The sequence below is a fragment of the Plectropomus leopardus genome, chromosome 2 (genome assembly GCF_026936395.1).
Source record: "Plectropomus leopardus strain MGB_pleo_1.0 chromosome 2, ASM2693639v1, whole genome shotgun sequence".
In the NCBI taxonomy this organism is placed as follows: domain Eukaryota; kingdom Metazoa; phylum Chordata; class Actinopteri; order Perciformes; family Serranidae; genus Plectropomus; species Plectropomus leopardus.
The window spans coordinates 18575860-18601594 of record NC_142177.1 but is presented as its reverse complement, the minus strand read 5'-3'; the positions used below and the strand labels follow the sequence as shown (position 1 = coordinate 18601594).

Here is a 25735-nt window from a genome sequence, read left to right as displayed (position 1 = left end):
TGCTCCCATGAAGAACCTTAATTTAATTTATGTTGAGATTTAGAATAACTTAGAAATATTGCTAATATGGAGCTTTGCATAAACGCTGACCTCCTGCTTCACTGCTGCTTAAAAATGATTTGTTTATACATCTCAAATGGCTTTTTAATAGTTAATAGTTAATAATGATATGACAAGGATCTGTGTGATACATATATATATTACACAATAATACAATACAACAGCAAGAAAAAAAGGGGTGTAAAATCCAATCTGTGCAAGTGTTTAGAGTTCCTCCTAATCTATGTTTGTAATCTGTGACAAAGATTCTTCTCCAAATCCACCCTGGACAGTAACTGTGATTGGCCACGTAATCAGCAGAGGTGCCAGGATCACAGATGCTCTCTCTCAACTAATTGCATAAAGGCGCTGCGGTGCATGAGGCGCAGGTGCTCGTTCTCTTCGGGAAGTCACTTCTCTTCCTCTTGGATCCTGGAACTTCTGAGCAAATTGGTTTTCTAAGATATTCTTAACAAGTATTTGATTGCAGTTTCAACTGCAACAGAGCTAAAAGTGAACACAAAGGGCGAACCTGTAGGAAGTGTTAGAAAAGATACAAAAAGCACTCATCTAGCAAAATACTACTTTGTTTATTAGCAAAAACGCAGAGAGAGCCAGCTGCTCTCTGGAATGTTGTTCAGTAGATTCACTTACAGCAGCCAAATTTGATTAAATAACCAAAAACAGCACTTAAATGCATTTTCACTCATACTACAGCAGATATCATCCAGTCCCTATCCCTAAGGATATTCATTAAACTGATTGAAATGATCAAAAAAAATATTACTATGCCGCATCTTTGGTGGAAAAAAGTATAAACTGTGTTACCATTACAATGACCTTTGACATAGAAAAGACACTCAATGAAAAGGACAAAAGTGCAGAAAAGACAAAAAGAAGTAAGCTAGTATTCAACTGCATGAAAGGCTGTGCTGTATTTATCAGAGTAGGGGGGTGGCTGGGGTGTGACTTTGGTTTTTTTTTGATATTTTGACCTTCCCCGGAGCTACAAATATCTTCCCAAAGTGACTGGGAAAAAATGACTCTCACTCCACCATAAATAACCATATCTCACAGTTTCTGGCTATGATATATGTTGTGATTTTGGCTAGTTTTAAAGAAAAAATGCCTTTAAACCCCACTTGGAGGTTTTGGGGTTGTGTTCAAAATAAATACAAAAAAGCAGCCATATAAAGCTGAATGTCCCTCCCCAGAGATTAAAAAATATATGAAGTGCTTCCCCCACTTTGCACCACCCCCTAAGCTCTCATAAATAACAAACAGTGCCTGAGCCAGAGCCATTTATTTGAAACAGAGAATCCACATGAAACCTTGGAACAGCTCTTCCCCCACCACCCTCCATCAGCGAAATCCCTGAAGACAAACTAGTGTACACATCTGGCTCTTGGCCGCGTGCCCATGCCCGCACTTTCAACAAGCAGTCTGGGGTTTGGTTCCTGCTCACAGTCTTTGTGTACCCTCTGCCTGCTGTGAGCGCCAGGCCCCTGAGTCATGTTGGTGATGTCCGCTAGCTCTCGGCGCTGGGACAGGGCGGTCACCATGTGCTCCAGTTTGGTGCGAATGGTGGAGTAATGGTGCTGGCGCTCCTTGGTCAGCTTGTGGAAACAATCCTTTAAGGTGCCATCTGGAGCGGCCTGGGTGGGCGCGATCTGCCTTGGAGAGGTGGCCTGGTCTGCACCTGTGTTCATTGGTGTGATAAGATTGGGGTGTTGTGTGAGCTGGAGGTCAGTCTGGGTGTCACTGTCCGCCACTGACCAGCTGGTCTGAGTGGAGGCGTGGCAGGGGACATTGCTTGGGGTCGCCGGCTCTTTCTCTGTGAGCTGATCAGCAGGGAAACACCCTGTGTTGCTACCAGCCAGGATCTCCTCCTGCATGTGCTGTTGCTCCGTCCAGTCCTCGCCTATGGTAGAGGAGTCGGACACTGGGTTGGTTTTAACATGATCTGGAGTTGAGGGATCGCATGGGAGCTGGACATCTTCGTTTAGGGGCTTGCGGCTGGGTGTGCTGGTCAGGCACACTGGCTCCACGGGCCTCCCACTGGCCGGATGAGGGGAGGAGGTGATGGATTGTTTGATGAGGAGATGTTCGTAAATGCCACTGTTTCGGACACTTGGAGGTCCTCGAGTGTTTATAGGCAGAGACTGGGCGTAGAGGATGCGGAACTCCTCATCGAATTTCTCTGATATCTGACCAGAAAGCTCAATCAGGTTGCTGCTGTTTAGTTTTCCGTCTGTCCAGTTGAACCTACAGAAGAATGGGAATTAGAGATGAATTTCACTGCTGGAAAGATGGTCTTTTCATAACACTGGGCTGTATATGCAGAGGAAAGACGCAAATACTTTTGGAATTGGTGCTTAAACAAAAACAGAGAAAAGGGGCTGTGGCATTTGCTTATACTCAAGAGGTGGAAAATCTACAACTACCAGAATGCACTGTGGTGCACTAGACCAATAACCGCTGGTAGGGGATAAAATGTGTTTTTCCACAGGAAACAATATGGCAGCAAACAGGTAACAAATGGTCTTGAATTACAGTTAAATTGTACACTAAAATATGTTTTTTTAAAAACATTTTAGGTCAGAAATGGGCAATGCAATCAGAATCTGGGTTCACCTTTGATCAGCACTGCTTAGTTTTACTGTTTGATCTCAGTTTTTTCAGCCTACATTTTAACAATAATGGAGATATTGTGGTGCCCTCTACATGTTCACAAATTCTTGAATTACAGCTAAACAGTGAACTACATTATATTTCTGAATGCATTTTAGGTGAGAAGTAGGCAACACAGTAACAGAATTTTGGTTTATATTGGGTCAGCACCGGTTTTACCATTTGATGAGTTGGTCTGAGTCTCTTGACCTGCTTCTATACTTCAAGGCCAAGCTGTTCTTGGCATATTTCCAGCATATTTATGTGTCTACAATGCAAAAAATTGAAAATGCTCTTCATTCATAGAACTTCTTCTTATTGTCTATACTGAGGGTTCAATAGAGCCTTTAGTATGCAGCTCCATATATGTGGTATCTACTGAAGACGGACTTAAAGCAGCACTTATTGGTTCTTCTCGGCTGTTTTAAAGGACTGTTGCAGGACTTTCGTAGGTCGTCTTGTATATGTCAATGTCAGGGTGTATCTCGGCTGGTGTTTTAATTTTTCTAGTTTTAATGGTTCACTTATAGCATATATTAACATACTTTTTAGCCCTTCCTTGTAGTAACTTCATTTTGTGTTTTATATTGTTTGTTTTGTAGTTATATATACTGGTTTTGTATTTTTTGTTCTATGTTGTCTGTTACTTATGTTGTTGCCTGTCTTGGCCAGGACACTCTTGAAAAAAGAGATTTTTAATCTCAAAGAGTTTTTTTTCTGGTTAAAGAAAGTAAACAATGTTTTACTTTATAGTCCGGTAAATCTGGGTTTTCAGGCATCTCTATACCAGACAGCTAAAGCATTTAGGTAAAATGGTTAGTGGGCTGTTACCTGTAGGAACCTGTAGCCACTCTGTTTCCATCAATCAGCATGAACCTCTCATGAACTTCCCCAGTAATCCTCGCTCCTGATCTCATGTAATAAGTTGTACCGGTTATGGTTCGCACTCTCATTTGCTGGATTAAAAAACAAAGAGACAGAGCAGCAGTGAGAGAGATGAATGCAGACCCACCCAGTCATATCAAATATTTAAGGACATATTTTAATTTGATGCCAACTGATGTGCGTGTTGTGCACACAGAGCCACACCCAGCTTTACTCATCCAACCACATACCTGCAGGTCGTCCAGGCGAACGTTGACATTTCTGCACATCTTGAGGAAAGCAGGAGCGCATGATTGGTCGAGCAGGATGTAGACGGGGACTTTTCGGTGGGAGCATGCCTCCTGAAGATCCTTAAAGATATCCAGGTCTGTCAGGGAGTCTGTAACTATGGCAATCACCTGCAGTGGAAAATTACAGAGGTAATATAATAGAATTCCTTTCAGGGCTGCAGCAGAGCTCTTGCAGATGCAGCACACGACTGTGTTTTTATTATTGTCAAATGCAAGGCCTTATTCAAACAGAGCTGCGAATCTCTGTCAGACACACTCCCAGTAATGTGTGTGCTGATGAGCTTTCTATTGACTGTGGTCTGTTACCATGGCAATCAGCAGTAACACTTGGTCAGCAAACAAGTTACTTTTATACAGGAGACAAGTAGGTGCACTGTAGGGCTCGGCTCCGTCTCTCCAGAGCTCAGGTTCGCACTGAGATTTCTCTTTTTCACGAGGAAGAATGGAATTTCACATGCTGTGGTAAAGGTTGTGTGTCGAGGATTAGACACGGATGTTTACATGGCTCAGATTTATTGCTTCAAACTGGTGTTATCCACATGCAGCTTTGTCAAGAGTTCCCCACCTTATTTGGATGATAGCGTGTGGGGGCTCATTTTCAGGAAAATGTGTAAAAGTTAAATTTCGCTGAAAAAAATGGACAAGGCTGGCTGTTTCTGTTAGCCGACCAGAGATGATATAGATGCACAGTGTGCCGTTACAGTCAGTGGCCTCGTTGTACAATAAAGACACTGTGCAGTGAACGGTTTAACATTACAAAAGGACACAGGACCTAATGGTTAAACTTGAATGAGAATATTTCTCTAGTTACCAGCACACTGTATGCACACCACCACTTTTTAACTATGAACTGGGAGGAAATCCAGCATTTAACTACCTCTAATGGAGAGGGAATGTAAACTTTGATGGAGGGGAGCAATGCAAGTCAAGGCACATCTGGCACGCAGGCCCTCCGCAAGCCCGAGGTGCTGCTGAAGCCGCACGCTTCCTTCATACTGGAATGTTTCTTTTCAAATCCAGAGGCTGGACTGACAGCTCCCATCAGGAGCATCACCATGAATATTCATGCTCTGTTTTTGTTTGTTTTATCCTTTTGGTCACTGCTTTCTTTCTGATCAAGACTTCAAAATCCTTTCCAAAATCTCAGACTTGATCAAGGAAATTCCATGGGGACAATCTGGCATGTATTTTAAGGATGATACGGAAAAGATGTTGAAATTGAGTTTTCCCTCCAAAAGTGTTTTAATGAGTGGCTATATATACATGTGCATACACTTGTTTTGTAGCAGGTGGATATTTGATAAAATATCAATTTGAATTTGACAGTCAAAATAATCCTGTTTTAGGATGATGGCACACACAACCATGCTGTCATAGGCCTAGAAGATACTAGTGGAACTATAGAAATATTACAATGCAAACCAATTAGGAGGTACAGTGTGAGAATCATCAGAGGCCCCACAATATTATAACAATTCAATATTATTGCAATTTTAAATGTGAAGCAAGTAAGTTCTGGGATAACATATATGCAATATATTGCAGTTACCTTTTTTTCAACTGCAAATGTTGTCCCCTAAGGAGGACTTTGCCAACATCTGTTTTATATAATAACATAGTTTTCAGTGTGTTCACTTAACTTCAGTCATATTGACTGCTGCAGAGACAGATAAAGCTATTGATTTTTTTTTTAATTTATATATATATATATATATATATATATAGCTATACTATGCTGTGTCACTATGTCCCTCACCTCTATTGGGGAGTAGAAAAAATAAAAATGAACTACAACTAGATCTTATCCAGTGTGTCCCTTCAGTAATGGCAGTATGTCATCAGTATGTCATCATGTTTTCAAAGGAAATGATAGATAGTTGTCAAATAAAGAATGGCCCAATAAAATGTGATTGTAGGTAAACAAGTATGCAGCTGTGCTTTTCATACATTCTTTGTGCATACCTCTCTGGCACTTTTAATCATCCGCCTGACAGCCTCCTTGCAGCTATAGATGCACTCCCCGTAGCTGGGCTGGAAGTGCGCCACAGCCCGTGTGACTCCCCGGTAGGAGCCGGCGGTGAAGGCGGGCCAGCCGATCTCCAGCAGCGGGGGCTCAACGTCTGACACCTCGGGGAAGTAGGTGACGGAGGAGCAGTCCAGAGAGCTGCTGAGCGACTGCTCCAGCGGCTGCTGCTCCTCCGCGTGCAGGGACACACAACGCGGGGGCACGGCGGCGCTCCTGATCCCCTTTATCTCCTCATCAGACAGAAAGTTTGGGATCCTCTCCTTCCTAAGGAAGTCCAGAAAGTTGTCGAGTCCTCCCGACAGCAGCTCCTCCAGCGCTAGTCGGTGTCTCTCGTTGTACACCTCCTGCAGGTTCAGGTCCTCGGCCCCGGTACGTTTGGGACCAAACCTCATAGGCGAGTCGTCGAGGCACTGAGACAGAGCCATTGTTGTGAATGTTGTCCCCCTGTGTCCTCAAACACACTTCACCGTACCGCAGGTGACAGGTAACGTTTTGACCTACAGGAAGCAAAATTCGTATTTTGTTTTTTCCCTCCGTTCCTGTCCGTCATGGATCCGTATTGGCTGTTAGGAGGTTGTCAGACCAGAATGGCGACTCCGGGCTCGCTGAGGCGGACTGTCTGTCTCATGTACAGCCGGTCTCATTGGTTCATTTGGAGGCAAACAAGCCTCCTGTACGTCCCTCTGCTCTGCCCTGATCCGGTTACACCACACAGAGCAGGAGGATGAGAGAGCTCTCACTCTGATCATTTTCCCTGATACCATGGACTTTGAGTCCTCCAGACCGATATCCTGCATCTCAGTAGAAAAAACCTTCACCGTTGCCTTTAAACACATTTTCACTCTGGCAGTAGTTTTCCCCTCACTTTAGAGAAAGATAGACACGTAGAAAGTGCCCTAATTCATTTGCCCACTGGGCAACTCAAAGCTTGTTTGCAGTAAAGAGAATCTGCACTGTAAAAGTCAATACATTTCTTATAAATTTGGTGTGTTATACAAAAACGCAGGGATCAGGAAAAACTATATCGATCCCTGGGGTAAAGTGGGATATGTTTCAGTTGCTATTATACTATATAAAGGCATAGAGGAAATGATAAGAAAAAAGAAATTCAGATAAGAATGCAAGAAAAAAAAAGCAAATTGTGCTTTTTCTTATGCAATAAATTAATACACAATTAAAGTCAATATAAGTTAGGCAGCTTTATTTGTATAGCACATCTCATACAACAGAGCAAGTCAAAGTGCTTTACAGAGCAATAACATATAAATCATAATAAAGGATACGGATTTACAATCAAAGAGTAAAGCGATAAGAAATAAAAGGTAAAATTAATTATGAAATGATTTACAATTTTGAAATAAAAAATAATCAAAAATAGCAAACAAGATGTGCAGAGATTAAAAAAAATATATATTTAAAATAATTTAAAGTCAAGTTTAAGAATATGTTTGCCGTCATTACGCAGGCACAGGCAGTGTAATAAAGTAATGTTTTTAGCTTTGACGTAAAAGTCGTCAGAGTCGGTGCACTGTTTCACAGTGTTTTATTATTTATTTATTTATTTTTACATTAGCTGGCTACATGCAGTTACTCTACACGCATTATACACTTATAGCCATGTTTACAGGCCATCTGAATCCGAATAGTGCTGAAGTTCTGTCAAGTTGTTTTGGTGAAACTTATGGTAACCATATATTTAAACAGGTTACATAACTTTGCGGCATGTAGTCTTCCAAAAAATTCAACTATAAACAAACTGCACACCTTCAACCCAAAACACAGCAACATTGTTGTAAATTTAGAAGATGATAAAGAACAATATGTTCTGTACACCGTTTTAGAACTCTCTGATCAGTATCAAACAGGGGTAGTGTCCTGCTATGCACACGGGACAGAAAGGCAAACCTGCAGTAGAGGAAACTGTGCCAACAGAACCAGAGGAGTCCCACAGACACCCACTCACCCAAAATAGTGTGTGACATAATGCAGAGTGAGTACATACAAAAAGTATATTGCTGTCACAAGAAGAGTAACATTTTGTCATATTTGAGGCACTAGATCATGTATAACTGCATGCCTTATTCTTGCAGACTTGAACTACGGACTGTTTTTTTTTTGTTGTTGTTTTATTTTGTCTTGAGTGAGTCATCTTCCTGATAGATAATCTTTGTTTATCCTGACTGTACACAGCCACAGCTACAGGCAATGTCTGAACCCAGTCAGGACAAACTGGGAGGGAATAGCAAATCCATGTTTCCTGAATAATGGAGGCCTGTAGTATCCCTATATAACCATAGTTTACATCAGTCAATGAGGGTGTTGTGTCTGTGTTGCATACTGTAGTCCTCTGGCTGTAGTTCCTAAAGCTGTTACACATATAGCAAAGTGTAAACACATCTAAATCCGTCATGTAACCATAATATTTCTAAGCCGACATGTGATGTGTCCATAACACTGCGTGACCTTATTATTCTTAATGCTTATTCCACTTCTCACGTTATGACATGTTGATATATTTCCTTTATATCCTTCAAAATATATTACCATACTTGTTCTTTACTTATCTTATTTCTGTTAGACTCTAATGCTAAACTTTTGTCTGTTTTGGGCTTGTGCGCTTTCCTCAGTGCGCTTTTACGCACAGAAGGCCAACAAGGTCATGAGGGTCACAGCCGTACAGCCCCGATTCTGGAGCATAATACATAACTAACAATGGCAATTCGATTAAAAGAAAAACGTTCTCTGATGTTTAACTATAAAAGTGGACACGAACAACGAGGTTACATTTACTGTGCATCTGCGTAAAGTGGTCTAAAGCTTTTACGCGTGTGCGTAAAAGTGTATTTTAAACCGGTGGGCTAATAGGCCTGTGCTTTAAATGACAATTCCCACAACGATTAATATTCATAGCAGCCCAACAAGAGATTCTTTTTTCTAAAGACGGCAGGCATCTATTGAAAAAAAAAACATGTGACCTAATTATGAGGACCTTTTGGATGATGAAGCTCAGTGAAACGGCGGATCACTGAACTCCTGCGAAATCCCAAATTTACACAATACAATCCATCTGTTCGGCTGCTCCGCGGCGCCATTGTAGCTATGTATAACCCAATCTGTTAGAGCACTGCCTTACCCCTATAACGACATACCCAAATGTGCACTGGGCTCAGTATACGTACCCCCCTCCTCTTCCTCTTCTCCTTCTACACACACGCACGCACACACACACATCCCCATCTCCTCCCCGCCCCTCTCCAAAATTTTTAGATGAAAGGGCTTTTGGATTTTGGATGACGCTCCGAATCACGTGTTCATAGGAAATACACTCGCTATAATTTTTTTGGAGCTGCCTCGTCCTGCACCGCCGACCATAGTTGTTTCGCCGTCTCCATACAGTGTAGCTGAGGGGTGGAAAGGTAATGTAATGTAATGTACCTTGCCGTGGTCACTGACGGGTTCACGCTAGTTCACCGGGTTCACTTGAGGAGAGCTCCCACCCCCTGCTCGCCTCCTCTTCTTCTCAAAACGCAACGATCGGAGCTAATCCAAAATTATTCATTTATATATTAATGTCGGATTCCATTTTTCCCAGCGACTGTTGAGGTAAGGGCACACCTACTCTTCCAAAACGCGAATACCTCTCATTATTATGCGATCTCCAAAGTTGTTTACTGATATTAAGCCTCGCTATTGAATATTGAATTTTCATCTGGTGCTGTAGTCAAGGCAGTTTATATGAAGTCGCCAATGTATAAAATGGCGACAGTAGGTGGAGGAGGGGGGTGGAGGATTTTTGGGAATATTCATAAGGTTATATAGAGTGCCAGATCGCCTTTGGCAAGTAGGCTCCGAGGCGGTGTGTTGCCCCACAGCCTTGTGAATGGAGTGAAACGGGTTAACTCGTCAGTTTGTTACAGTTACAACAACGGATCCTCCGTCTGGCTGAATTGCGCTCCCTCTCGCGCTATACAATGTGGCGTATCTGCTTATTTTATTGCACAACGCGCTGTATTTCCACCACTGTGCCGCGAGTGTGAGTGCTTTTTAGTTGTGAAAGACTTCTGAACACTGTGCTATAGCAGCATTATCGACTGATATAAGAAGCCCCCGAGTCCACAGATTGTTAAAACTGCACGACAAGTATCAATTTCCATCTATTGATCGCTCACTCTGTACACATTTCTTCCTCTTGCCTGAGCAGAAAGGTAGGCCTGTATGCACAGGACTCTCTTTTTCTTTCATTTCCTCCTCTTCCTCCTGCCAACATGTGCTGCTGCCCTACTCACACACACACACACACACACACACACACACACACAAACACACACACACACACACACACACACACACACACACACACACACACAAACACACACACACACACACAAACATACACAGTACAGTAAGGACAGGAGATATTTTGCAAACTGTGGATTATCACTGAGGCATTGTGTTAAAAAATATCAGCTGCTGCACTTTTGTTTCATATGTGTAGATAAATATTGAGCCAGCTTTGAATGCCATGTGTCTCCCTCTGCCTTTAGGGGAGGGACCTCTGTGCTGACTAATGTTGCCTCTGTGGATCATGTGTGAGTCCAGTGTCCATAACACAAGAAAGAGACAACCTCATATTATTCCAGCAGCTGCCAGCTAGACAGGCATGAATCATTGGCAATTTTTGGGAGCGTATTTTTAATTATTTAACCATGTAAGCTTGTTACATATAATGTAGGTCATGGAAATGACTGCGCAACACTTGTGCCACTGAGGTTTTCCTGAGGGAGTAGGTGTTTGGACTGTGGAGTCCCAGTGTGGAGTCCAGTCGACATTTGTGCTCTCCGATAGTTAATTTTCAGGCGTGTGTTGATGACCGGCTAAACAAAAGGTAAATGAGCTCTTGCTGTGCGGATCCTGCAGATCGGGTTCAGCTTGGCCCGGTGAGTTCAGTGTGTGTGGAGGATTTCACTCCAGCAGGACGCTTACACTGGGGGAATGTCAATTCCCTTTGTGGATCCCTGGGAACGGTCTTCCATCTCCCTTCTCGGAACTGCTCTAATGAGGCCAGGCATATTGCCTTTCATCCCTCACTCCCTGCAATTAGGCACAGCTCACAGTTTTCGTTATGGCCACAGCGGAGTGTTTGTATACACAGACACAATGTAGTGGGCCAAGACTGCCCACTCCCCTTCAGCAAAACAGCTTCACCGCACATGCCGCCCCTCGTATACCTGGAATACTGTACTTTTCAGGATTTGGTGTTCTGATTTCTAACAACAGTCCCTGTAGATGTTATGTTTTTGTGCGCCCTCCCACAGCTCAAAATGAATCCCCTGCCAGAGAATACCGAGGAAGGTCATATGGTCATGATTTGCAGATTTAGTTGACATGGAGTGTATAACATTCCTTGAGTTTAGAGAGGAAAATGAATCTAATCTAATGCCAACCAGATCTATTTTCCAGCCGTTTTTGTACAAACAAGCATTCATGATAGCAGCATACCTCATGATCCTCACAGAAAATACTCCGAACCACATTGCCGGGTCCTATTTCTCCCACCAGAAAAGGACGCCGTTCTATACAGGTTCACTTTTATTTGGGTCTTTCATCCTTTTTGGTATTGCTTTTGTCATCGGACCAATGCCGTATCGAAGCCCAGACCGCTCAAAAGCCCCACTAAAACAGCATGTTTGCACAGTTCCAACCAAAAGAAACGCTCGAGCTCTGAGAGGGGGGAAAAAACCTTGGGGCTAGTGGGGAAAGAGCCCCTGCCACTTTCTCTGTCCCATGCAAGAAAGGTTCGGTCAGCAGGAGCTGGCATTTGCAAGGCTTTGGCAGTTATAGGAGGCTGTGATGTCAGCCATTTTAGGATGGACAGTACAATGTGCGGTACGCCGCCATCTTTCTTCCTTTTTCTTCTTAAGTTGCCAAATGAATGCCTGTAGTCTTGGCTACAGAACTGAAGAAGTTATTCATCAAAAGTGATTTAAAAGGATGCATGACTCAGTTTTTTTTTCTCTCTCTGTGCACTATGGTTTATTTGTCTGTCATTCATCTGGGCCACAGATAGAAGGGTTTCAGAGAACAATGTAAGATTTCAGCAGTGCGCACTCACCCTAACACAAAACAGGACCATGCAACAAAGATGCTCAGACAGACAGTAGGTATGTACTGTATACCGCCTCAGTCTCCAGGCCGCTGCACTGATTTAGCAAGGCAATAACACTGTCAGGAGGTCATTCACAGCCGCCGCCGCAATATTTCTGTCATCAACCTCCGTCGTAAATATAAGAACAGTGGAGCTGCGGCGCTGATTGAGAAAGAAAAAGCCAAATTGTTGTTGCGGACCTCACTCGAAGTTATCTGAAAGAGACCTGACCCGTGAATGGACTTTTTCAAAGATGGCTGGCAGAGCATGTGGATTAAGTTTGTCCTACACCGGATGCAGTCCAGGGAATTCAGTGTGTATGTCTGCATATGTGTGTGTGTGTGTGTGTGTGTGTGTGTGTGTGTGTGTCTTGAGGTTGGTGGGTGTGGGCGAGTGACTCCGCTGTGTGTGTGGCGTGGTGGGCAAGGGGAAGAGAGGGGTTGCCATGGCGATGTTAACACATGAGTGGCACCACCGACCGGTCTCCCAGTGGACGAGGCTGCAGTCATGGAGGTAAGGGGGGAGAGTGTGTGTGTGTGTGTGTGTGTGTGTGTGTGTGTGTGTGTGTGTGTGTGTGTGTGTGTGTGTGTGTGTGAGAGGAGGAGAAGGAGGAGGACGAGACGGTTGACAACACCTGCATCTCAGACATTCAGACATTAATACGCACACAAACACACCCATGTAGATAAAAAAAGAAGAGCCCGCAGCGGAGACTGAGACTACACACTGAAGCCACGGCATGTCCTCAGCCGGACAGGCGGCAAAGACGGCATGGACACTGTATTAGCACTGTGCTAAGGACCCTGATGACTCTGAATTGTTTTTCAGCACACGTAACACTAGAGCCTGACACTTATTCATGCTGGCAGGCGTACACTGCCATTCACGCACAAAGATGTCCCCAAACTGAAACCTGTCCACCCTTACTGTCAATAAAAAGCCCACATTAGTCCACTGTGGCAGCGTGATGGACACAGAAGACACCCGGACACGCAGAAAACAGAACAATCACAATTCGACAGTCAGCCGTCTAAAGGTTCCCAGCGCTGGATCACGTTTCCTTTATAAATGAGGCGCCATTGTTCCCAATCTCTTCTCTGTGCAAGACAGTAATTGCTCTCTGTCTCTGGCTTATATTTGGGTGTCCAGCTGATCCACTCACATGACGTTAATCTATTTAATGGACATTTGGCAGAAAATGTCCCCACTAAACAGATTTTTTGATCATTCAAATGTATCTGACAGGAGTTCCCCCTCTCTGCCCCAATCCCCAGCAGACGCCAGGTCATTTTTTGGCAGATTTTTTGGAAGCACACTCTCAAGACAGCCGCGGATCAATGTCAAAGCAAATTACACGCAAAACAAATATTGTCACAAGTGAGAGAATTTATGCCTTTTTTTTTCTTAGCTCTTCTGCGACTGTCGCATCAAGAGACTCCTTGCCAGTTATTCATTTCAAAGAGAAAGATTTTTTAGAACGGTGCAGGTGCTAAATGTTGCGGAGGTGAGGAGGGAGTGTGTGAGGAGTGTGTGCGGAGATGTGTGCCTACGAGGTGTCAGTGGGGAGGAATATTGAAACAGCGGAGCCTGTCATCATCATCAGTCATTCTCTCACTTCACTCCCAAATGTCTGAGTTTTGTCTTCCTTTGTCCTTCTTCCTCCTCCAGCCTTCGCGTTCTCATTCATGTGACAGGTGGCACAACAAAAACACCAATCTCTGTTTGTTAATGTCAACTGTAGGTGACCCAACAATCTGGGAGTGTCTGAATCAGTGGACTGTTTTGAATTAAATTTTAATGTTTTGCAACCACTTTGCAGCCTCGCCTCCCTTTCCGCTGGTAGCAGCCCGCTGTAGATTGGGCATGTTTTTCCTGTTGTAATATTGTAATTACTGCAGCAGTTTATGAGGTGATGAAAGGGAATACATGCTGCTTTCCTTCAATTGGTTTGCTGAAATGGGAGCCGCACACTCAGCTGTTTGCCATGTAAAAGTATAAAGAATATAATTAAATATTAATGAGATGTAAATATAATATTGTTATGGAAATGACGGTGTAAGAGCACATAAGGGAGGCCCTCCTGTAAATCTTAAAGCTGCTATTAAATGAGGCGGAACGTATAAATCCCATCAGAATTTAAACCTAGCCTAATCCCATTTGTTTTGAAACGCTTGTTTTTGAAAAGTTGAATGGTTCAGACGTGGTTTTAGTTCGCCGAACAAGGCCCCCTCTGCTTACGCTGAGCGTGGGTGTTCAGAAAGCACGTCTGAGAGCTCTGCCACTTTCCCTCACTTCACATACGACTCCCTTGGTCCGCTCAGATGAAAAGAGTTTCCTCCCCCTGTGCCACAGATCCAGTGCCAGTGTGAGGACATACGACACACTGGGGACAGTGATCGTCTGAGCGTTGTCTACCTCGTCGCTGAAACACAAGGCCTGGCTTTTCAGAGGGAACCATTCAATGGCTCCCTGTCTGGGAAGCCCTTGTCTTGTGTCTGATCGCACGTCTCGCTCGCCAGATAAAGCAGCCCATTCTTTTGATAGGTGACCTGATTCTTTATGTAACCTTTCTCAACTTTTGGCTTGTCTTGGGTTTTCTCATGCAGGAAGTGGACTGTTTTTACGGGGAGGGAGAGCCTCTGTACTAGGCCAGTGTCTGGCTCGTCGTCACAGACCGGCGTCCCCTCTGGGCGGCTTCTGCACCAGCCCTCCGCCTTGACCGAATTACCTTCCCCGTCACTTTATTTTTCTGAAACATCCTGACATATGCCGCACCGTCTGTGGGACAAACAGAATTAATCACTTCAGCACAGTTAAACTGAGCCCACGCTGATTTGTCCTATAGCAGAGTGACATCTCTCACCCAGATGTTTCAGATGTGCATGACTACGTCCCTCTGCTGTGTGAAAGCCGACTTCTAAATCCCTTGTTCTGCGGAACAAACTCAATGATTGCCGTGTCCTCAACAGGGGTTAATCGAGTGTGCCGTCAGAGGACACGCCGGCAAAACATACAGCACATGCCCGCGTCTGGATGCAGTGAACCGGGATTACTGCATAAGATGCTGGTGACCTAGTTTTTTTTGTTGTTTGTTTGTTTTGTTTTAGTTTTTTCCTGTCAGAAAACAGCAGCCATCAGTAGAAATAAAAAAAGAGGTGGACGACGACACGGTCTGTCTGGGATCAGTGTGTACTGTTGGGCAGTCATTTGAGGGTTTTAATTCTGGAACAGGTTCATCTTTTATTTACCAACCAGCCGGCCATGGTGAACATGCACGTGGATGCAGTAAAGTCTGTGAGAATGCTTTTCACTGTGTATAAATGCAGCCTGACAAAAGAAAATGTGTTGAAAAATATGAGAAATTGTTTTCTTTATAAGCAACAAAATGCAGTGCAAGATGTTGAGGAATGCTGGATTTCACCAGGAATCAGGTTTGGGGTGGTTTGGTGGTTGAATTTGTGCAGCTGATGTTTTTCCCAGAATGATAAGGTAAAGGCTCAGTGATATGGATAGATGATGATGGGATGAGACTAGTTTTCAGCAGCATGTCACACATCAGTGCTTCTCCAGAAAGGAAGATTGATATACGAAGGCTGCTTGTGTGTCAAAGGTTCATGCAGAGGGCAGAGGGAGCCGAGCTACGTCTCCTCTTTGATATTCTTCTCTCATCTTTAGTTTTACATGTTTTCCAGTGTAAAAATGAGTATAAAAACCAGCTGCTAATGAAACGCTGGCTAAAGTGCATCCATCGTCTTGTCCTACAAACTTTGTTGAATATTTGTGGCTTTGTGAGAGAACAGAGGCTTTTTTTTTCACATGGTAATGCAGACAAGAAAGAGGAGAAATGTCGAAAGCTGCAGAGACAATCCGTTTCCATCCTCATGACTGGAGTGTTATTGGAAGAGAAAGCTTGTGGATGGGGTTTGCTAATGGATTTGTGCGCCCAGCGATGTGTGTATTGTGTTTGTATGCATGCATGCGGCACCATGCTGCTTGTAGAACACATGTAGGAAGAAATGGTTTGAGCCTGCAGCTTGTAAAGGGCTTCAGATGAGTTTGCAGTAACCTTCTCAGACCTTATGAGAGTGTTCCAGGTCTTTAGCTGTACTGTTGTTGGCTGACTGCTGTGACACACACACACACACACACACACACACACACACATACGCTGGTCACCTCATTTCCCCTCTTGACACTACATTATGCTGGGAAGGTGCACTGTAACGTCCAATGTAAAACATATGGCTCCCATCCAAGCTCCATGTTACTGTCTTCATTTAACCTTCATATGTCTGATTTATAATATCAAACCAAAGGCAAACAAGACTACATGACCCGGGACAAATTTCTATGTATAAAATGTTATATGTATTGTATGACAAATTTTATATGTATAAAACTAGTCACATATATATAATCAAAAATTAATTTAATTTCTTACAATGCACCGTAAACTCTATTCATGTATTTTATACTTGTCTTATTTTTTATTTTCTTTAATTGCATTTCAATGTCCTTTTATAATGTGTTTTTTTGCACTTTGTCTCCATGCTTATGGTATTTTTGTAAAGCACTTTGAATTGCCTTCTTGCCAAAATATGCTATATAGATAAACTTACCTTGCCTAAGAAAAATGTTTCCCTTCCCCTTACAAAATTTAAAACAATAACACTTACACTTACCACACAAGCTCACCAAATATTTTCTGTAGACAAACATACCTGCGTGCATATTTTTGCATATTTGTGGTTGCTGCAGACAATGTGGAACAGCTGGTAAGGTTAGATACACCCAACACTATCAGATTAGAGTGGTGAAGTGCATCCCACTCAATAGGTGCAAAATCCCCAACGTACTGTAGTCTGTGGATGATATTTATTTACTGATATTAGCTGTTTCCTGGAGAGGGGCAGGTGGCATCTGGCAACAAAGATCCAAACACTGATCCAAACGCAGCACATTTATATGATAATAACTTTAGCTTTAGTCTCGGTGCCAGGCAGCATTTTTTATGACATGTGTTGTTAATATCATGAAGCTTTACTAAAAATAATGCTGTGGACGTCAATAATTAGAGGAGCCGAACCTATGGCAGCAGCGAATTAATCTGTCGTTTCTGTCTCTGTCGATTTTCATGCTCTTTTTTCTGAATTCATAAAAAGCGACAGCTAGACAGAAGTCTGTAAATCCAAGTAAATAAGCAGAATACTGACAGGCATGTGGGAGTGTGTGGTGCCCTCAAGGATTGTGTATTATTTTTCTTTGGAGATTTCCTTGATATATTTAATCTTAAAAGATTTTGAGTAAATAAGCCAAATGTAATTTAACAGCGTTAATGATTTTCTCCATGAACTTTGATGCCATTTTTTAGAACATAATGTGTGAGCGAGTCCACTTTACTTCCATCTGTACAGTAAATGAATGTAACCTTCATTTTTTGTTATGAGCAAAATGCAAAAGGCTTTTTTCAAAAAGCCCTAGACTCTTTTACTTTAGTGCTCTAATTGCTGAAAAATACCACCTACACTTATCACACTGTATTTCCACCTACACTTATTACCCTGTGTGGGGCTTTTAGCTTCCTCTATCTCCTGCTTACTATTATAGATGTATGAATATTTCATATGTTTTTAATTTCCTCGAAGCATAGACTATAAATCTACAGGTTTTTATCTCTTATGTTGATGATGTTCAGGTGGCATCTCTTTTTCTGTGATTATTAAATTATCGATGTACTGAAAGAGTCATGTCTCTTTTTTTCTTTTTTCTTTCCTTACAGGTTCCCTGGGAGCTTTTAAACTCGTCCATGTGACAGGAGTCCTGAAGTGGCAGAGGGCATGAAGCAACACTGTGATATCATAGTGGCTGGTCCATGACACTAAACTCCATTCAACCCTCTCCACTCTCCACCCGCCCTCTGTTCTCATCATACTGGACAAGCAATCACTCACTCTCCCATCTACACGAAGCTGCACCATGGCCAGCAAGAGGAAATCCACTGTACCCTGCATGATACCATCCAAATCCAAACATGTGCGTGAGGAAATCATACTGGGCTCGTTACCAGAACTCCTACCAACAATCCCAGAAGACAGCATACTCAGCATCTCTGGAGAAGAGTCTGGCCACTTCTCCCACAGCTCCTCCAAATCCGAAAGTGGCAGCGAGATGCAGAAAGGAGGTACATACAGCTGTCCAAAGTGCCGTTTCGAGTCCAGAGATCTGAACTACTTTTTGGATCACATGCACAACTGCCACTTAGACTTCAGGGCCCAGCCCACTTTCTACTGCCTGAACTGTGGGGTATCTGTCGTCCGCTTCGAGGCTCTGGCTCTGCATAACGCTAACGCCCACCCTAAGATAATGGAGGGCTTGGTCACTGCCTCCCTGACTGTCAACACGAGGGATGGAGTAACAACAGTGGAGCAAAGCCTCTTCACAGACAGCGGAGAAGACTACAGAGAATCTGGGATCTCCCTCACCAAAACACCCATCGCAAAGATGATGAAAGCCAAGGGGGAGCACAAAAAGATTGTGGTTTCTCACACTGTGGAGGTACGCAAGATAGACACTGGAAAGGATGTAGACCCCAGCATGCTGACAAATGTGCCTGAAATCCAAAACGGGGCTCTCAGTGTTTCTGGCGCCCCAGCTATGCCGAGGACCACTGTCACTCATGTGATTAAAACGACAGTGTCCAACCAAGTCTTTCACCAGCACACTCCCTCCCTTTACTCCCCCCCGTCCTCTGGTTCCAATAAAGACCTTCCAAAGGTGATGATCCCTCTCAGCAGCATCCCCACCTATGATGCTGCCATGGACACCAGCAGCTTTCTCAAGACATCCTTTGGCAAGTTCCCCTACCCGACCAAAGCCGAACTCTGCTACCTAACGGTGGTCTCGGAGTTCCCCGAAGAGCAGATCAAACTGTGGTTTACCGCCCAAAGGCTCAAGCAGGGCATAAGCTGGTCTCCTGAAGAGATCGAAGAAGCCAGGAGGAAGATGTTCAACACGGTGTTCCAGGGTGGAGCACCTCAAAAGCAACCCGCTACACCGCAGCACGTTAATCACATTGTAACTCACCACACCGTCACTGCCCATCCAGACTCAAAAGGACCAAACTTTCAGATGGCCAAAGTTCCCTTCGGCAGTATGAAACCCAGGCCTGTCGGAGTCATGGCCACACAGGCAAACATGTCAACCAACCCCCATGTTACTAGGGTCTCGTACTCTACTCCAATTGTCCCAACAAGGTTTCCATCCGTAGTCAGAACAACACAGGTACTGACCAAGAACACTCAACCCACTGTGGAGCCGGAGAAGAGCAATGGCCTCGGCCTGGACATGGCTGGGAGCAGCGGTTGTGTCGGTAGCACCAGCAGCAGTCGAAGCAGCAGTAGCAGCAGTAGTTGCAGTAGTAGCAGCAGCATCAGCAGTTATTCCAGCAGTAGTAATGGTGGTGAGACTGTCACCCGCAAACCGGTGCATAACAGCAGCCCAACCAACAGCATCAACAGCATCGCCACTTGCTCTACCAACATTAGCAATAACGATGAGCACTGTGTTGCTGACACCAATGGGAAACCAAATGTCAAAAGCAACAGTTCACTGATCGGATTGGAAAGTTCAAACAGTACCAAGAGTCAAGTAATCATCGATAACACCAGCAAATCCACCTGTAACAATCATAACAGCGATGCCATCAGTCCACAGGAACAGGCCGCGAAGCCTGACGACGAACGCAACAACTGCATTGACAAGACCAACAACTGCAGTATTAGCAATGAATTCCCCAGTACCCCCTGTAATGACAGTGTCCCTAAACTGAACCATGCCAGCAAATCCCCAACCGAAAGCACCAGCACTACTGTCATTACAAAAAACAGCTCATCTGTTTTAGATGAGGGTAAATGCAACAAGGACTTTCCCGTAAAAGGCATGTCAATCTTACAGCAGCTCATCAAGGAGGAGGACCCATTTGCGGTAGACAGAAGCTGCCCCGAGCTGAAAATTGACCCCATCAAGATCAACTTCAAGAGGCTGAAGATGAATGAACCAGATACTACATCTGAGATTGTGCAAGATAATAAGTCTGAGCTGGCCGAGGTATCTGCTTCTCATCCATCTTTCCCACCCCCTTGGGCCAACAAGACCCCCCAACAGCTGCACATCCTCCGACAGGTTTTCTCCAACACCCGCTGGCCCAGCAGTCAGCAGTACGAGGACTTGAGCGTCCAGACTGGCCTTCCCAAGTCGGAGGTGGTGCGCTGGTTCAGTGACAGTCGGTACAGCCACAAGAACGGGCAGCTGAAGTGGCTGGAGACCTATCAACGACCACCTGCAACTTCAGAGGAGGCAAGGGGCCACAGAGACGCTGAATCCGAGTCACCAAAGGACTCTCCAGTGGCCAAAAAGAAACTTTTTGAGCAAGACATGAGCAAGCACCTTGAAGGAGAAGCAGAACTGAACTCAGGTCAGCGGGTTGTATGGCAGGATTCATACTCCCCGCTGCTGGGTTTGATGGGGTCCGAGGGAGGTGGCGAACGAGGCCAAGCCGAGGAGTCAGCACAGCCAGGAGTCGTGCAGGATCCCTGGGCGGAGAGAGCGGAGGACCACCAGCAGCCAGTGGCCAGCCAGTCACTCATTGAACAACAGACTGACGCTAATCAGGCCAGGTACTGCAATCATTGTACTTGAATTGCAAAGTGTGATAAAAGCTCCTAAAGTAAGACACACTTCTCATTCACAGCACCTTGTGATAATTTACAAGCCTAGTGCTATTTATCAATCGAGAAAATGAAAACAATGTAAGCCAGGTGGAGTGATAAAAGCATGACAGCTTGCTGTTTGTAGTTGTCATTGCGTGATGTACAGTAAAAAGGAGGCAGGAGAAGTGTGTACAGGTACTCACACTGAGTAGCTTATTCAGGCAATCAAAGGTCTGTGTTTAAGAAGCTATTTTTAGATAAGTAGGAGTCTGGGCCGCTAAATTATAGATTGAGAGCGCATGCTAATATATGTGAATAAATCATGACAATTGTCTTTGGTGAGATGGATTTCCAAGAGGCAAGTTAACCAGTACACAGGCATCTTTTTACAACGCTGCCTCCCATTAAAAAAAAAAAGCATCTCACCTGTACATCAAGAAGTTCCTGATCACGTCCTCACAATTTGTTATGTTTGTGTGCGTTGCTGACAGGGATCGCCTGAGGATGGAGCTGCTGGAAGTGTGATGAAGCAGGCCCTGATCTCGCCAGAGGAACATGATGTTTTAAAGGCTGGCTCGCTCCCCTGGCCGTGGTCTAAAAAAGAGTGTTCATAATGACAGCAGATGTGATTGTAGCTGGACCGTTGGACTCTGACTGTAACTGTGAATACCCCCCACCCCTCCTCCTCCTCCTCCTCCTCCTCCGCCTCCTCCTCTTCCATCTGCCATCACTTCCTGCCATCGTCAAAAGAAAGAACTTCTCACCTTTGAGTCCTGTGATGTTTAAGCCTTTCATGCTTCTTTGTGGTTGTGTGGGGAGGGTGCACAATGAGGTCAGTACGAGGGATCAAAGAAAAGAACGAGAAAAGACGCACACTGACTGGAAAACTGACTTGAATGAGCGAAGATAGGATAGGATAGGATAGGATAGGGCCGAGAGATATTGTTTTTGGGTCAGAGGGAGAAATATATATATATGATTGAAACTGCACTAAAGAGGGTTTGTACTGACTGGACAAACAAAAGACGTGTCAAGGAAATGTTATTGTTGGCTTTGTGATATTTTTTACTTTTTTAGCAACCAGTACTTCAGCACTGCCTTGAATTTTACTTTTTCCGTTATTTGTTTTTTTCAATTCTATTTACTCTTCTATAGTCACTGTAAGTCCAGATGCAATCAAACATGGTTTATTTAGATCTGTATAAATGTTGGTGATCACTTTGCAGTTCAGCTACACGCAAGAGACTATATACAATGCACTAATGAAGACAGCAATGCTAAAAATCACACTGCCCCACAGTAAAGGTATTGACAGCTCCGTCAAGATCAATACACTACACTGCCCTGCAAACTGAACAGAGAGAAGCCTGTCACGCTAACGTTGCCTTACTCAGCTCTGTCCATGTGTTTATATGACCTGTCTGTCCATCACCTTGCTTTCCAGCTACTGTGCTGTCCTGAAAAAAAAAATTAAGAAAGAAAAAAAACATGCCAGTGCATCAATGGTCACTGTTCGTCTATATCTGTGAAAAAATCTTGTGCTGCTTTCTGTACACTTGGAGATGTTTAACTTTAAGCTGTAATTGTATCAAATATTGTTACTGGCAAAAATGTTGTTTAAAAGCAAAATTATCAATTTGATCCCTAGACACTGACAGAGTGAGATATTGTGCTAGCTAGAGAGCCAAATGAGGAGATCTTTGCTCTCCTCTGAATTTTCTTGTGTTTATATAAACATACAGTCACTACATGAATCCTATTAAGCTGCATCTTTGTCAAGCTGCTAATAGCTAAGAACGGTGCTATACCATCCAAAGTGAAATTGGAGGTTGATCTCCTACCAGCAGTGTATGCACTTGTGTCGAATGTTACAAATTTATTTTGGTTTGAGATAAATGGAATCTGGACTTACGGTGTTAATGATCACTTAAAAAAACTTTTATGAAATAGTCTGATCATAAAGCACTGTTGTATCATCCTTTCTACACTTCTGAATCTTTACAGAATAAACTGAATACTCACCAAGCAGTAGTGTCTCATTATTTTGCCCAGCACCTTGCACCAGGAGTGAATATGCATTATACCATGGAAACTAGTGAAATTATTCAGTGTGATGAATGTGCACATGTAATGGAGATGGGATTGGAGGAAAGCATGCAGCCTCACCTGCTGGTTAGCAGCCGACAATACAGTTTGTGCTGCGAGGTGAATTATGAGTCTGTTTCCATGACAAGCAATCGCTGCAGAATTACTAATTTTGTCTGTAAGGTGTATCAGGAGGTATTTCACCTTTTTTTATTTTGTGCATGCAGATAATAATGACAATAACAACAACAACAATAATAATGATGATAATAATAATAATAATAATAATAATAATAATAAAATAATAGAGTTATTTTATAGCACTTAACAAAACAAATGTTACAAAAGGCTTTACACATAAAATAAAAACAAATACACAGGAAAAAAAATTAAATACAATACAAATGAAATACATAAAAACACAGGGAAAAAAATAAAAGAAAAATAGCAAAAGAAAAATATAAAAACAATGGTTGAATTTAGAATCAACCAGAGCAGCGCAAAACTTAGGGTTAATGTCAGGAGTAAGGTACAGTATATTAATAATAATAATAATAATAATAATAGAGAATCTGGTAGAAAGTCTGTTGCAGCACTTAGAGGATGACAACAGACAATCACACAGAGGGTTGGGTTGTCACAAGTACCTCAGAACTACAGACATCTGTCACCTTAATGTGGTTGGATTTAAACAGTTTGTGAAACACTGCAGCTAAACCTCCACCATGTCCATGTAATCTGGGCTGACTAATGCATCATAAAATGGGGGACATAGTTCACAAACCTTACAGTCATCCCCAGATTGCAACCATGTCTCTGTTAAGAGCATAAAATCAATCTGATTAGATATTATTAAATAATTTAAAATAAAAGTCTTTGTAGAGACAGCTCTAATATTAAAAAAGACAGAGTTTGACTGAGGTAGATTTAGGTATAGACCTATAGGTAACTGTAGGGAGCAAGGTGACACTTAAATTAGATAACACATCAGATTTTGTAGGCTTTACACAAAAGGACTGGTTACTAATCCTGAACAGATTATTAAAAGTGTCATTGGTGGATCTGAGCCCATTAAGTAATGTAGCAAAAGTGGAACTACAGCAACAGGTTCTGAAAAGCAATTTGATTGGTCAAGAGGAATTCCATCAGCAACAGCACAACATCAGAGACTTTTGACTCTTCCTGTATCACTCCGCCTCACAGGTGTTCTGCTAATTAGGCCTACATTAATGGTCGGGAGTTATCTAACATTACTGTAGATTACAGTGTAAAGACTGATTTGGAGGTCTACTGTGTGTCCCTCTGGAGTTGCCATTTGGTAGGAAAAAAGTAAAAAAAAAAAAAGTAAAAAATTATGGGGGGAACTTCTACTATTTTCAGAGCTCATGCAGATGATAGTTTCGGTTAAGGAAAATAAAAGGGCAGCAATTGGAGCTGTCACACCGTCTTCCCTCTCGTTTATTGTTTTATTAGTTATCAAGTTAGGCGAACTCAGGGTGCTCGGTTACATTGGTGGCAGCGGTACACTTCAACAAGCCGCTGTGAGGACTTTTCTGTGGACGTGTGGAGCCGTTAGCCGTGCTGTTGTTTTTAGCTTAGCTGCTTCAGTATAGCTAGCTGGCTAACCGCAACATGGTGCTTCAGGACTGTGGACAATAAAGTTATGAAGATGTGGTGCGGAGAGGAGGACCCTTTTAAACCGGCACGAGGATGTTTGACAGACTCGCCCGGCAGAGACTCTAAGGTTGACCTGTCCTCTGCAATTATGAGCTGTTGAGGATTCCTCATACTGGCCTCGGTAAGTCACAGATACACACAACTTATTGCACTGGGAACACGCAGATAATTGTACATGAAACTAAGCAGCTGCCCTGCATATAACATGTAACTATGCAGCCTGAGTGTAAACGAGAAATGCCTCAGTACAGGGTCACAGCTGTTAGTGTGACCGGACATGAAAACGCAGCAGAGGGACTGTTTTATTGTGTCAGAAAGACCAAAAAAGTCACATTTTATTCATTTGAAATGCTTGTTGGAAATGTCATTGGTACCTATGTGGATAAAGGTTTTATCAGCCACACAGCCATTATGACTAAAATTCAGTTCTGCAATAAATCCTCAACCAACACGATCGTTAAATGTAAAATAGCAAGATAAAAGTAATCCCGCGATCAGTATAACAGCAAAGTTAAAAACAAGTTTATGTGAGGCAACAGGCTGAGAGTGATTCATCCCAGGTGAATTACTGTCCTGCGCGCGCTCCAGCAGATGGCGAGTTCATAAAACAGGTTAGAATCCAAGTCCGATTACTGAAATCATTTACCTTGTTAAAAGCAATTGTTGAAACTAACCAATATCTAAAAGTGTATTAAAAATAGATTAACCAAAATTTGATTAAAACCGGATAAAAAGTCAAATGACTGCAGAGGCTCTGACAGTTGACCAGAGTTTCTCTATTCAGAGAAGAATGTGGGTAAAGATCTGCCGGATATTAACAGCAAAGTAAAATTTTTGAGAGCACAAGGAATCACACAAATGTACAAGATTGTAATGAGTGCAGTTACACCGCAGTTCATTTTCCATTGTAATATATTCTTACAGGGGAACTACACCTATTTTCAAAATTAATTTGTTATCACTGTGGTCTAAAAAAGTCCAAAAATATTTCTAGATTAGATTAGAGAGACTTAATTGTCCCATTGGGGAATTTGCCTTGGACTTCATTGTCTGTAGTATAAAAAAAACAATACATACACAGTAAAAACACCACAATTAAAAAACAACAAATACATTGATTCATCAATTGTACATGCACATCATGAAATGAAATAATGCACATGTTACAACAATACTTTGCTGAACATCAAGAAAGAAATACAATTATACG

General features: G+C 43.0%; 2 protein-coding genes across 4 annotated transcripts; one reads left to right on the top strand and one right to left on the bottom strand.

The window, feature by feature from the left end:
- Positions 1-944: 944 nt before the first annotated feature.
- On the bottom strand, positions 945-9049 carry sack1d (scaffolding CK1 anchoring protein D). The gene is made up of 4 exons (XM_042497842.2): positions 5847-9049; positions 3825-3992; positions 3541-3665; positions 945-2304 (listed from the first exon to the last, which is right to left on the bottom strand). Exons 1-4 carry the CDS (start codon positions 6333-6335, stop codon positions 1425-1427), a joined length of 1662 nt encoding a protein of 553 aa, XP_042353776.2. The 5' UTR covers positions 6336-9049; the 3' UTR covers positions 945-1424.
- Positions 9050-9186: 137 nt separating this feature from the next.
- zhx3a (zinc fingers and homeoboxes 3a) lies at positions 9187-22788 on the top strand. 3 transcript variants are annotated; one of them, XM_042503386.2, is made up of 3 exons: positions 9187-9326; positions 17835-20730; positions 21255-22788. In XM_042503386.2, the coding sequence occupies exons 2-3, from the start codon at positions 18032-18034 to the stop codon at positions 21286-21288; spliced, it is 2733 nt and encodes a 910-aa protein (XP_042359320.1). In that variant the 5' UTR covers positions 9187-9326; positions 17835-18031; the 3' UTR covers positions 21289-22788. The 3 variants fall into 3 exon arrangements, with proteins under 3 accessions (XP_042359320.1, XP_042359312.1, XP_087943183.1); XM_042503378.2 differs by having other exon boundaries at positions 9208-9513; XM_088087057.1 differs by lacking the exon at positions 9187-9326 and adding an exon at positions 9597-10115.
- Positions 22789-25735: the final 2947 nt, after the last annotated feature.

Bases quoted from the DNA above. Each gene is read 5' to 3' on its own strand.
- sack1d (XM_042497842.2), bottom strand. From the start codon at position 6,335: ATGGCTCTGTCTCAGTGCCTCGACGACTCGCCTATGAGGTTTGGTCCC. The intron at 3,993-5,846 runs GTATGCACAAAG...TTTCCACTGCAG, and splicing joins TGATTAAAAGTGCCAGAGAG to GTGATTGCCATAGTTACAGA. The intron at 2,305-3,540 runs GTAACAGCCCAC...ATTCTTCTGTAG, and splicing joins GTGGCTACAGGTTCCTACAG to GTTCAACTGGACAGACGGAA.
- zhx3a (XM_042503386.2), top strand. From the start codon at position 18,032: ATGGCCAGCAAGAGGAAATCCACTGTACCCTGCATGATACCATCCAAA. The intron at 20,731-21,254 runs GTACTGCAATCA...CGTTGCTGACAG, and splicing joins ACTGACGCTAATCAGGCCAG to GGATCGCCTGAGGATGGAGC.